This window comes from Podarcis filfolensis (assembly GCF_964270895.1).
Source record: "Podarcis filfolensis genome assembly, chromosome: 8".
In the NCBI taxonomy this organism is placed as follows: domain Eukaryota; kingdom Metazoa; phylum Chordata; class Lepidosauria; order Squamata; family Lacertidae; genus Podarcis; species Podarcis filfolensis.
Window position 1 is genome coordinate 65204381 of NC_139611.1, and position 13100 is coordinate 65217480.

The following is a 13100-nucleotide window of genomic DNA, read 5'->3' on the forward strand; positions in this document are numbered from 1 at the left end:
TCTGAAGACTTCCATGCGGCGAAGTCCAGAAAACAGAAATACTCTGCAACAAAACATCCCAGGTCTTTCTTTGGTCCCCTCCCCCAGCCTTCTTCTGCCCGGCAACAGCTTGAATCGGGGAAGCCTACCAGTCAGAGGACCGTGCCTTTGCACCTTGCCTGAGAGTGAGAGTGTCTCTCAGAGAAGCCATTGAATGGGTTGTTGTGGTGCAGAGGAGAGGCAGTTCCTCAGCCAATCTGGGCAAATAACACTACAAATAAAGGAGGGCCGTGGAGGACGAAGCCTCTGCTGTAGCTCTTGAGGCTCCTTGCACCCCATATTGACTTTATTTGCTGTAGGAGTGGGGAAAGGCCCACCAGCCTGCAGGCAACTAAGCAAGAGCCGGGGTCTTCTTTTTTTTGGCATTCGCCATTGCACAACTCTGTGGCTCAACAAAGGGTTTCCTCAAGGAAGATTGTGTTATCACCAGCCCCTGTTGCCTGACAATGGTCCTGGTTCTAATCTTCCTGCCGCATTCTGCTGTTGCATCAAAAATGTTGGCCGCAACCACGTTTCAAAGACAGAAGACGTTTGCGGTGGCACGTCCAGCTTTTCACGGGCCTGACCCATGCCACCAGATGTGTGGAGGGGTCGCGTGATCGAGGAGATGAAGCAATTCCACCTATGGGGAAAAGTCACAGCATTCGGGGCTTTTAGGTTTAGGGGAAAGGCAAGTAAGAGGCGGAAGGAGAGGAGATTATAAGATGGTGCATGGCATGGAGAGAGTGGATGCAGACAAGCCGCCCCCCCAATCTCTCATAACACTAAAGGACAAAAGAAAGTAATTCTTCATGCTGCAGCACATAGTTAAACTGTGGAACTCGCTGCCACAAGAGACAGCAAGGGCCTCCAACTTTAATGGCTTTTTAAAAGGATTAGGCAAATTCACAGAGGACAAGGCTATGTTCTGCTTCCACTGTCAGAGGCATTGCGCCTCTGAATGTCATTTGCTGGGGGTGGCAAGGGGGAAGAGTGTTGTTGTGCTCCTGTCCAACTTGCAGGATTCCCAGAGTTATCTGGTCAGCCGCTTTCAGGATGCTGGACTAGATGGGTCATGAGATAGGGTGAGGCACATCTCAGTAGGAAGGGAGGAGCCACCACCGAAGGAGCCACCACCACAAGGAGCCACCACCGAAAAGGCCCTTTCCTGGACAACCACATCACATACTTCATCCTGTGTAGGGACTACCAGGAGGTGCTCGGCTGCTGATGTTAGAGAACGAGCGGACTGATGTGGAAGAAAATGTTATTGCCAGGGAAGGCCAATGAGCTGCCCTCCCCATTTTGCCCACCCACAGTTCCCATCATCCCTGACTGACCATTGCACATGCTGGCTGGGCATGATGGGAGTTGGAGTCCAATGGCATATGGAGGGGGCCAAATCAGCTACCGTAGCTCCTTCCTCCAAATATGGTGATCAGTTTGACCCTAATGGGAGACAAATTAATGCTCCTTCCCCCACGCCCGTCCCAGGCAGAGGAACCCAAAAAAGAGACCGCCATCAGCTGCCAGCCTGCGTCCTTCTTCTGACAGACCCAGCCACTCTCTAGGGAATCTATCAGCCTATTCACATCTTACAAAAAGGCCGTAAGTTCAGGGAAAGGCCAATGGTGGAAGGAGAGCATCTCCTCCCAGGTTCATTAACCTCCAGGCAGAGGGAAATGTGACTGTGTCAAGCCTCGGAGTGACAGCTTGAGTGACAGCTGTGCCTTTTGGGGATGGAGAAGCAGGAGAAATTAGCACTGGGGCTGTATTTCTTTACACAAAGGTGTAAGAGCACATGCCACAAATCTGTCACCAGATTTACCCATTTGGATCGTCTCTGAACCTCAGAATCCTCAGAGATTGCTTCAGAACCCACAATACAGGGTGTGTGAGAGACAGAGATTCAGTCCCTAATCTCTGCATGGAAAGCCTTTGAAAACCTCTAGACTGGTGTCATTTGTCTATGTGCAGGTTTATTCACCAACATGTCATTCAGAGCGGATTCATGCCGGACCATCCACACACATCGTTCCATTTTCTTAGTTGTTCTGCGATGCCTCCCCAAAGTTACTGCATTATTGCTACCTGGAGCAGCACTCTTGCATTCTAGCACGGCTAAAGCAGGTCAAACAATAACAACACCCTGGAACACTGGTGGTACGAAAAGTTTCAGCAGGAATTTCCGCAGGAAGCTATGGAACGTGCACTGATTCAAAACGAAGCAATATGGCCACCCCAAAAGCTTTGCAGGTTCAAATGGTATTATGAAAGCAGGATTGTGTATAACTGCCCTAACACCATCATGAGCACGTATCATCACAAATGCACAATAAAAAGGAAGTCTGGAGAGGCCCAGAGGTGATCATTCTATCCAACTATATCTGTTGCAAAATAGCACAAATGGAAACCTCCCCCCACCTCCGAGAAATCACTATGGAGTCATTCCTTATTCATACAAATGACATTCCACACCTTCCACTTTTATTGACCAATAACTGGTAAAGGATCCAATCTCCACACTCGTGATAATTAAATGCATGCCATGGTCAACATGTTTACCACTAGTATGATATGTTCCTGCCTGACGTGCCTTTTAATTGCTCCAATTAATATTATTATTAATGCGCTGTTCACCTTAAGTTCCCAGGGCAGGTTGCAACATTAATACGCAATACTAAAAACAGTTTAAAACAACTTACAGTCATGCAAATACGGTGGGTCCTCAAAATATCTGTATGTGTGTGTGTTGTGTGGGTACTTATTTATTGCATTTCTATCCCATTTTTCCTCCAAGGAGCTCAAAGCAGTATACATGGTTCTCCCCCTCCTTATTTCATCCTAAAAACAGCCCTGTAAGGAAGGCTAGGCTGAGAGACAGTGACTGGTCCAAGGTCATCTAATGAGTTTCATGGCAAAGAGTGGGGATTGTGAACCCTGGTCTCTCAGGTTCTGGTTCCACACTATGATGCACTGGCATTATAATCTGAAACCCCACTGTGGGAAATTTAAGATGGTGACACGTAACTACCTACTATGGTGTAAACCAAGCTGTAGTTGGGTGGTGGGGGCACCAGTATAGGAGGGGACTTCCTAAGGGCCTTCTCAACCGCTGTACCCCTCTTTCTCTCAAGCATCAGTGGCCTCCAGGAATATCCCCCGTCTCTCACTTCTAAGGCAGATCCAAGCGAAGCAAGTTCCCTGTCTCCCCATCTGCTCCCTTTCAAAGAACCCAACTTTTCCTACTCCACCGCACTCCAGATCCCCAATGAGCCTTTAATCTCTTGTTGTTTGCTCCGATTTAAATTGGCCTCATCTGGACATTGTTGCGACTGGGAGGGATCCTCCACTCCTGTTTTGCAACCAAGGAGTGGCGTGGCATCAAACATCTTGGGGGAATTAGGCCATTGTTTGCCAAGGTGATTCAGAGAGTCTCCTAAGGGGGAAATGCTTCCATACAAAGGTTGCGGTGCAGCATGGTCAGGAGTGGAAGAACACCCTTCTCCCAAAAGAGTCAGGATCCCATATTAGCAGGGTCTACATATACTCGTGCTCCTAAGTGATGTTATTCATCACTTTGGGACACTTCACAGGAAGAGATTCAGAAATGAAATAAATTATAACTAAAGGCTAGGCTTCGTTGTAGAGTAGCCATGTGTCCTACTTTGGAGAGGGCAGTTTTCATGACTAAAGTGGTATGATACTGTCCTACTCTGACTAGACCAATTGAAGTTAATGAACATGACTACCTTATGTCTATAGTGTTCTCGAAGCTACCAGCATGAGTTTGACCAAACTGCGGGAGGCAGTGGAAGACAGGAGTGCCTGGCGTGCTCTGGTCCATGGGGACACGAAGAGTCGGACACGACTAAACGACTAAACAACAACAACAACAAATCTTATGTCTGTTAATTTTAATGGGTTTGCTCAGAGTGGGGCTTCGGCCCCCATCTGCACTATACATTTAAAGCAGTATCATACCTCTTGAAACAGTCAATGGCTTTTCCTACGGGATCCTGGGAAGTCTAGTTTGTTATGGTTGCTGTGAGCTGCTATGCACCACCTGTCCCCCTCACAGAACTACGATTCCCAGTGTTTCCTGTGAAGAGGGGTTGATTGTTAAACTGCACCTGAAATTTTGTCCTTTTCTCCAGAAATCCTGTCTTTTGATATTAATTTTATATCATTTGATATCGCAGGGCCACAGGTTCTCCATTCCTGGAGAACACCCTACTAAAACTTGATGTGCCAACAATGGTCTGATCCCATATAACAGAGGTTTTCAACCCTTTTGCGTCCACGGCTCCCTTGACCAACTACATCCTTTCTGCGGCATCCCTGTGAGGCTCAAGAGCCCAGTTATGTCACCCCTTGCCCGCAGAGCTGGCAGCCCCTCACCCCTTTTCGAACACCCTCCCTTGTGGAGTGTTCCCTCAGCTTCCTCTCTTCTCCCCTCTCCTTGGAGTCCTCAGGGCAGCCATTGCTGCCGCCCCTGGTCTCTGAGCTGCCCCACCTGCCCCAAAGAGAAGTGCCTCCTCACCCTGCCCCACAGGGACCTGGGAAACACCCCATGGCCGGCCCCGGAGGCACCGTTCGCCTGGGGAGCTTGTAGCCAGGGCTGCTGTAACAAACAGCTGTGCAAGCCTTTGGCAGGCAGAGGCGCAAGAGGGCATTAGAGGAGGGAGGGAAGGAAAAAGGGACAGAGGCCAGTGTTGCCTTTGTTTTTTTTTTTTTTTTTATAATATATTTATTAAAGTTTTCAAATAAAGCATATATTAGATAAGCACAACTTATCATTGTCCATTTAACATCTCTCAATTGTTGCATGGGACTCCCCCACACCTCCCGCATACACTTACATCATTATTAAATTAATTTCAAACAAATTATCATTTAACTCATCTTAATTAATAATCTTAATTTGGTTTGACATATAATTCAGCCTTAAATCTAATTTAATGGTAGACAATTGTCTGCACTGGCATCCAATTCAACACTCAGCCAAATTACAATATTTTTGTAAATAAATCTTAAATTTCCTCCAGTCTTCTTCCATCCTTTCTTCTCCCTGGTCTCGAATTCTGCCGGTCATCTCGGCTAATTGCATATAGTCCATCAGTTGCATCTGCCATTCTTCCACAGTGGGTAGCTCCTGAGTTTTCCAATTCTTGGCAATTAATATTCTTGCTGCTGTTGTTGCGTACAAAAAGAATGTTCTGTCCTTTTTTAACACGCTCTGGCCGACAATACCCAGGAGAAAGGCCTCTGGTTTCTTAGTAAAGGTGTATTTAAACACCTTTTTTAATTCATTATATATCTTCTCCCAAAAGGCCTTCACTCTAGGGCAGGTCCACCAGAGGTGAAAAAATGTTCCTTCATTTTCCTTACATTTCCAACATTTGCTATCAGACGAATGGTATATTTTAGCCAGTTTAACAGGGGTCATGTACCATCTATACATCATTTTCATCACATTTTCCTTCAACGCATTACATGCAGTGAAGTTCAGCCCAGAGGTCCACAACCTTTCCCAATCTTCAAACATAATATTATACCCAATATCCTGCGCCCATTTTATCATTGTTGATTTTACCATTTCGTCATGTGTGTTCCATTTCAGCAGCAAGTTATACATTCTTGAAAGTACCTTAGTCTTAGGTTCTAACAGTTCAGTTTCTAACTTTGACTTTTCCACTTGGAATCCTAACTTTTTGTCATTTTTAAACACTTCTTTAATCTGAGCATAGTGTAACCAGTCTCGCACTTTGTCTCTCATCTTTTCTAAACTCTGCAATTTCCAGTTGTCACCATCCTTTTCTATTATCTCCCAATATTTTGGCCAGTTGGCCTCCATATTGGCTCTTTTCCGAGCCTTAGCCTCCAGGGGTGACAGCCACCTCGGAGTTTTATTCTCCAGTAAGTCTTTATATTTTGTCCAGACATTAAAAACTGATTTTCTGACAATATGGTTCTTGAAGGCCTTATTTATCTTAGCTTTATCATACCATAAATATGCATGCCATCCAAACGCATTATTAAAACCTTCCAAATCCAATACATCCGTATCTTCAAGAAGTAACCAATCTTTCAACCAGCAGAAAGCTGCAGCTTCATAATACAACTTTAAATCTGGCAGGGCAAAGCCCCCTCTTTCTTTCGCATCTGTTAATATTTTAAATTTGATTCTGGGCTTTTTGAGAGGCCAGTGTTGCCTTTGGCACCCCTGACCATCATTCAAGGCACCCCAGGGTGCCCCAGCATGCTGGTTGAAAACCACTGCCATATAAGAAGAGTTCATTAGGACACAATCCAAATTTGAAAAATCAACAATACTTTACACTTTAGGGAGTTCTGTGAAAGGGCCTCACATCTGCCCAGCCGCTGCAGTGTGCTGCTAGACTTTTCTTCCTCTCTCCTATTTTCTGGACCACTTTTGAGGTTTGGAGTCCAGTCTGGACAAAACGGGAAAGACCTTGACCATGCAGCGGTGGGTGACACCTTCAGGAACCAAATGCCAGCATATGGGTGAACTTTCCAGAAATCCTGATAGCACTTGGGGAGAAGGGTTGGGGTGAGGAGAAATCCAGAAATGCTAACAGGGGAGGCTTCCAATCTGCAGTATTTGCTTGACTAGATCAAATTATTATATCCTTTGTAATCAGAAGTAATATCTAAGACACCTGGCCTGCCATTAGTGCGCAAATAGAAAAGAAATTCATGATTGCCCAAAGGCACTGGGGAAATCAATATATATATTCAAAAGCTTGATGAGAAGAGAGAGAGATAATTTAATGGAACAACTTCTTTTCCAATTTTACCCAGTGTTAATTTTCTCTCTCTTGACAGACTCTCATCCAGAAAGGAAGAGTGCGGGCGGGAGGGGAAACTGGATTACAATAAATGGGGCTTTGGAGAGTAATGGAAGCTTCTAGCATACTATCAATATAGGTTTTTGAAGATTTAAAATGGAACGGTATTCATATTTACTGTCTATTTCTTTCTAATAGCCTAGCTTTCTTATTAAACCTCATATCCCCAACTGCACAATCAATTTGCAATGCAATCCTAAGCATGTCTACTCAGAAGTAAATCCTATTGAATTCAACAGGGCTTACTCCCAGGTAATAATGGGTTAGGACTGCAGCCTCAATTCTCACAGTACATTTCTTTCTGTTGCCCCCCACCCTACCTCTTCATGCTGGAATGAGCAAGTTTCTTAGGCCCCATCTGCAGCCTACTCTGAAAGCAGTATCGAACCCCCTTAAACAGTCCTGGTTTTCCTGGGAACTGTAGTTTATTCAGAGTGCTGAGAGTTGGTAGGTAAAGGTAAAGGTACCCCTGACTGTTAGGGCCAGTCGCGGACGATTCTGGGGTTGCGTGCTCATCTCACCAGCTTTTGTCCACAGACAGCTTCTGGGTCATGTGGCCAGCATGACTAAGCCGCTTCTGGCGAACCAGAGCAGTGCACGGAAACGCCATTTACCTTCCCGCCAGAGTGGTACCTATTTATCTACTTGCACTTTTGACATGCTTTTGAACTGCTAGGTGGGCAGGAGATGGGACTGAGCAACGGGAGTCATGAGGCATCCCAAACAACTAGACTTGCTGGAACCTCTCAGCCTTTCATCTTCCTAACACAAACAGAAAGGAAAATGGAATCAAGTGGGGGATTTCTAAAAGGAACATGTGGGTTTTTCCACACCTCTCACACCTGCTGGACTCCCCTGTGCCGATTCTGTCGGAAGATTCCTTCAAAGCCTCTCTCTACAGGCCATGGGGGAGTTAGATCTGGATAGAGAGGGAGAAATCTGTTAATTTCGGTTGCTCTCAGTTCCTCATTTTTCCACTCTTATGTTCTGTCCTCCACATTTCTACATCAGTTAATTTTATTTTGAAAGTTCTTGTGGAAATTCACCAGCATTAAATAGTAGATTTTTCCACATAAACACATGGTTTTTTATTATAAAAAATGCAGTTTTGTCTCACAACCTAACCTACCTCACAGGGTTGTTTTGACGTTGAAATGCAGATGGGGTGATGGTATATATAAATACATTAAATCAATTGCCAAAGGTAAAATAGGGCCATGCTTGTAACATCCTAATATAAGAAACCAAGGATCATGGTCAGATACACAATTGTATGTAGCAGAAAGTTAATACATGTGCCCTGCTGCCTTGGTTTCTCCTGCAACAGCCTGTCTTCCGCTAATTTAAAAGCCAAGAAAGTGTTTGCTTCTTCGCTAATACACCCAGGAACCTCACCAAAATGCTGGAGAGGGTGCACCTCCACAGGCACATACCTCCACATGTGGTGGGAGTGCCCCAAAATCCAACTGTTCTGGACAACAGCCATATGAGAAATATGTAAAATAACTAAGCAAGTATTAGAAATCACCTCAGAATTGGCCCTACTAAACATCTTCCAAGACAATAATGCCCATTTGCACCACAAAGAACTCATAACCCACCTACTTTCAGCAGCCAGAAACACCATAACCAGACACTGGAGAGACCTGTCAGGAGTAAGCATGGACCAATGGTACCAAATAGTATGGGAAACAGCCTTACTAGAAAATTTAACCAATAAACTGAAACTGACACGGGGACATACAGAAGAAGACGCCTTCACCCCGGTATGGCTCCCCTTTATCACATACACAGCCCAACAAGACAATGACAAAAATCCACCAACAGCTTACAAATCAATATGGGTAACCCACCCACCCCACTCACACATGAAAACAAAGATCACCACAGCCAACCACAAATAAACAACCACACCCTAGGCCAACCCCAACCTCTCTCACCACAAGTGAATAGCAGAGAACCTGCACAAGTGACGCTGACACAAAACCCCACATATATTAAGTAAAATAGAAACATCACCACCCGACCCCACCCCCACTCACCTTCCCCCCCCTCCACCTCTTTCCCCCTTTTCTTCCTAATGTCTCAACAAATGAATCTGATCTGTAAAAAATGTTACTTGGAGGAAAAAAAAGAGAGAGAGACATTGCACATACTTTTGTAAACCAAGAAAATCTTTAATAAAAATACATTTTTTTTTTAAAAGATAACTCTTGAAAAAGGTAGTTGCACTCCAGTTCAAAACACACCCCTGCAGTTGCAAGCTGCGTGTGAAGTGACAGGATTTGCTCTGCGAGGGGCCTTTTGTGTTCGTCACACCTTCCAACATTTCACAAAGGAAAATAAGGACAGGCTTGCAGCAAACACATCTCCGTGTTACACAGAGGGCCTTCATCGTGCCAACGCACCTAGATAATGGAACACCTGGCACTGTGAAGTACAGCTGGCCCCTTCCTGTGCTGCGTTATTAAAGACTGTTTTGCTCCTGCAGGCTTTCACTCTGTATGCGGCAGTCAATGTTTTGATGCTTGGTTTTTAACCAAGCCAGTCCTGTCCCCTTGCCTGATTGCCTTATGCCAGGGCTGGGGAGCCCAGTTTCAGCTCAGCAACACAGCTCCTCACTTTCCCTCACCACCCAGAAGCCATTTTGACGCGTGGGCAGGGACAACCGTCTTGTCACATTAAAGACACTCACTGGCAGCGTCAATGAGCTGCCACTTTAAACAGTCTTGGCTTCCCCCAATGAATCCTGGGAGTGCTGAGAGTTGCATACCCTCCAACGTTTCTCTGACAAAAATAAGGACATCCTATTCTGTACCCTCCAACCATTTCTCTGATGAAAATAGGGATGCCCCAAGGAAAAGCAGGACATTTCGGGATCAAATCAGAAACCAGGACAGCTTCTGTAAACCCGGGACTCTCCCTGGAAAATAAGGACACTTGAAGGGTCTGGTTAGGAGACTCCCCCCTCCCTTCGAGCTGCAACTGTCAGAGTTGTTTAACAATCCCTCTTCCCAGGGAACGCTGGGAATTGTAGCTCTGTGAGGGGAATAGGGGTCAACAGTTCCCAGAATTGTTTGGAGGAACTCATGACTGTTTGAAGTCATACGATACTTTTAAAAATACATAGCGCAGATGGGGTCTCTCTTACTCAGGAAATATATATGAAGAAGTTGCTACTTCCTTCTCATTTTGGGGACAGTGAAGAAACTATTCCAGGTCTGATCACAGACAGCCTTATCTGAAATTCAGGGACTGTTGTTTCTCTATTGTCCTAGCCCTTAAATTTTATTACATTTATTGTTACAGTATATGATTTCTTGATTGCATGCATATTGTACAAGTGCACAGAATGGTACTGGTACAGTTCAACATCTTGAAAAGAATTCTAGCCCTTATGGCTGCCTGCAAATATAAGTTGTTATAAAATATAGAATGTTATCATCTATGGTGACATAGCTCAGCTGAGGCCGGTAGGATGGTATGGAAGATTTTGCTAGGCCTTAATTCTGAACTAGGACTGAAAACCTATTTTCCGTTCCACCCTAGTGACCCTGTCGCATTAGAAGTAATAAAAAATAAGGGAGTGTCCCTGATCATGTGCAGAGTACCTGTTGGCACTGAACATCCGCGTATTCCCAACACAACACCCCAAACGAGGAGATAGAGCTCCTGCACTGGAGCCATTTCTGTTGTTCCACTAGGGATTTTGGTAGAGCATGAGACTCTTAATCTCAGGGTCGTGTGTTTGAGCCCAATGTTGAGCAAAAGCTTCCTCCACTGCAGGGGGTTGGACTAGATGACCCTCATGACTTCCTAACTTATAAAGTAGCACTATATGCTAAGAAGATCAGGAGAAAAGAACTAGATAAAATAGCGGTCAATTGCAAAGGCGATTCGGACATTTAAGCTGGCATATTCTATCTGAGAACCCCCTGCTATTCTATTGCATGCAACAAACAATTTATAGGAGACGTGACCATGGTTTATTGTATTTGCAGTGCCTGATGTTTTTATGGTTATTGTTGTTTTTCGTTTTTGTTTCCTTTGTGAATGATGCCATGGCCTTTGACTAGTGCAATAAAGCTGATGAGGATGATGACCCTCATAGTCCCTTCCCACTCTACGATTCTATGATTTACACAAGTTGTCTCCTGTGAGCTCATTTAATGTAGGTGGTTTAGACCATGTTCTGTCATTCTGCCTTTAATCTGTAACCAGCCTGCCTAGATTTGGCATCTTACCTGGGCAGCCTTTAGCATTTGTGAGCATCGCTCTCTGACCTCTCTGAAAGGGCAGCTTCTGGAGAGCCTGAGCAATAACACCAGGATCTGGTGAAGCTCCAACCCTGCTGCTTCTGGCGACGATGAGGACCGTCCATTTTCCAGGTCATTTTGGGAAGGGCAAGGCTGATGGCCGATGGAACTCAGCAGAGCCTGAGCCAAGGTGTCCATTGCTTCTCCCCGGTCCTTTTCTCCTCGGCTATGGAGCCCAACCCACTTTCCAGAGTCCAGGTGGCCCTGTGGCCCTGCCTGAAGTTTCCTCTGGTCCTGTAGGATGGCACTTTGTTGAGCCATCTGTGGATCTTCAGCCCTGATTGGCGCATTAACGCAGACCCCAGGCTTGGATTGGCTTGTCATTTTTCTGGGATCAAGCGTACCTGTTCTGCAGTCCTGTTTCTCTCTCCCTTTAGGCTTTTACATCTGGAAGTTTCTCAGATCCACTTGCAGCAAGGCGAGGCCACATGGGCAGACAGACATCACTAGGAGCAGTGGCACACCCACCAGGCTGAGAGGACCATGTCTGCCGGCAATCCAGCCTTGGTGAGCCTCGGTCCCCTAACGTTGCTTTTGTTCGGGTGGGAAGAGGCTGCAGAAAACATCTCAGGCTGATGCAATCTGTCTTGTCTCTGCTACTGGAGAAAGCACAGAACTGCAAGCCGTGACAGGTAAAGGGGACCGTGGCTTAGAGCAACGAGCCCTGGTGCATTCTGGGAGATGTAGTTTTCTTTGTTATGAATGTGCTGGAAGCTGCGACTTAAGCCCTGATCAAGCGGTATTTACAAGATGCGTTATTTTCCAGAGGCAAAGCTGTGTGAAAGCAAACACACATATACATATGAAGACTTGTGGGTCCTTAAAGACTAACATTTTGGTACAAGAGCTTACGTTACAATACATCTGTTACAGCTGAAGGTTCCTAACAAGACCTTTTAAAAAAATACATTAAAAATATATTCCGTCTCTCAGTCCTGCCTTGCGTCAAAATGTGCTTAGGCCTTATATTTGGACACACAGGCTGTACTTGTGTATGGGATTATGGGAAAGGGAAAGACAATATTTCTAAAACGGACATCCCATTTGATGAAAATTTATGAATGGGGAAAGGATGGATTGTGTATGGGGGGGGGGCAAATTGTGTGCCCAGTTGGCTTGTTTGTTTTTTCTTCCACAATACAGTAAGATAACAGCTACAAAAACTGCAAACAAAACAAGGTGGCATTTATTCGAGGATTTGTGAATTTTATTGTTTTTGAAATGCACACTCGGGAGAAGCATTTATGTGCTAATTCATTAAAATATTCCTGTATCTTTTTGCAAATATTAAAATAAGAATTTGAGTGGGACGAAAGGACCAGTCATGTTAAGAAGAGTTAGAGTGCCTGTGTCCATGCTGTCAGCATTTTGCAAGAGGGATTCAACCACATAGATTTGCACAAAGTCGATTAAAAGCCCTCTGTTGTCCTCATGCAACAAAACTATGGACTTTTTCCAGGTAGGAGAAGTGTGGGATGAACAAATGACTAACAGGAAGACGTGTAAACACCCTAGAAGCAAATCAGGATAACTGTTCATTGTCAGTAAAGACTGGGTACTTTTAGACCTGTTGTTGTTTTTAGGTTGTACTAAGATCGTCTTCCTGCAGTTTGGGATCCTGCTGTTGAATAACTAAATCTGGTATTTTCAGGTCACACAAAAAGCAACATGGCTACCTTTGCTTTTGCATGACAGGAGCTGCCATATGTTTTGACACCCACCCACCCCTTAATGGTGTTACTGACTTCCACCCCTTTACTCTCCACTAATAGAGCCTCTGGTTCACAGTGAAATCAGTACTATGGGAGAACATGGTACATACTGTCATCACTAGCTGTGAGAAAGTGATACCCAACCTCAGTAAGGATGTAGGGACCGCAGAGGCTATGAAATG

At 45.0% G+C, this 13100-nt stretch overlaps 1 protein-coding gene across 2 annotated transcripts in view; it reads right to left on the reverse strand.

Moving 5' to 3' along the window:
- Positions 1-11845, reverse strand: part of SESN2 (sestrin 2) — a 60362-nt gene extending 48517 nt beyond the window's left edge. Inside the window, exon 1 of one of the 2 annotated variants that reach the window (XM_083627353.1) lies at positions 11135-11845. In XM_083627353.1, the coding sequence (XP_083483479.1) occupies positions 11135-11530 (396 nt within the window). In that variant the 5' untranslated portion in view covers positions 11531-11845. The remainder of the gene's footprint in view (positions 1-11134) is intronic. The other variant, XM_083627352.1, reaches the window with a different exon arrangement.
- Between the last annotated feature and the right edge of the window lie 1255 nt (positions 11846-13100).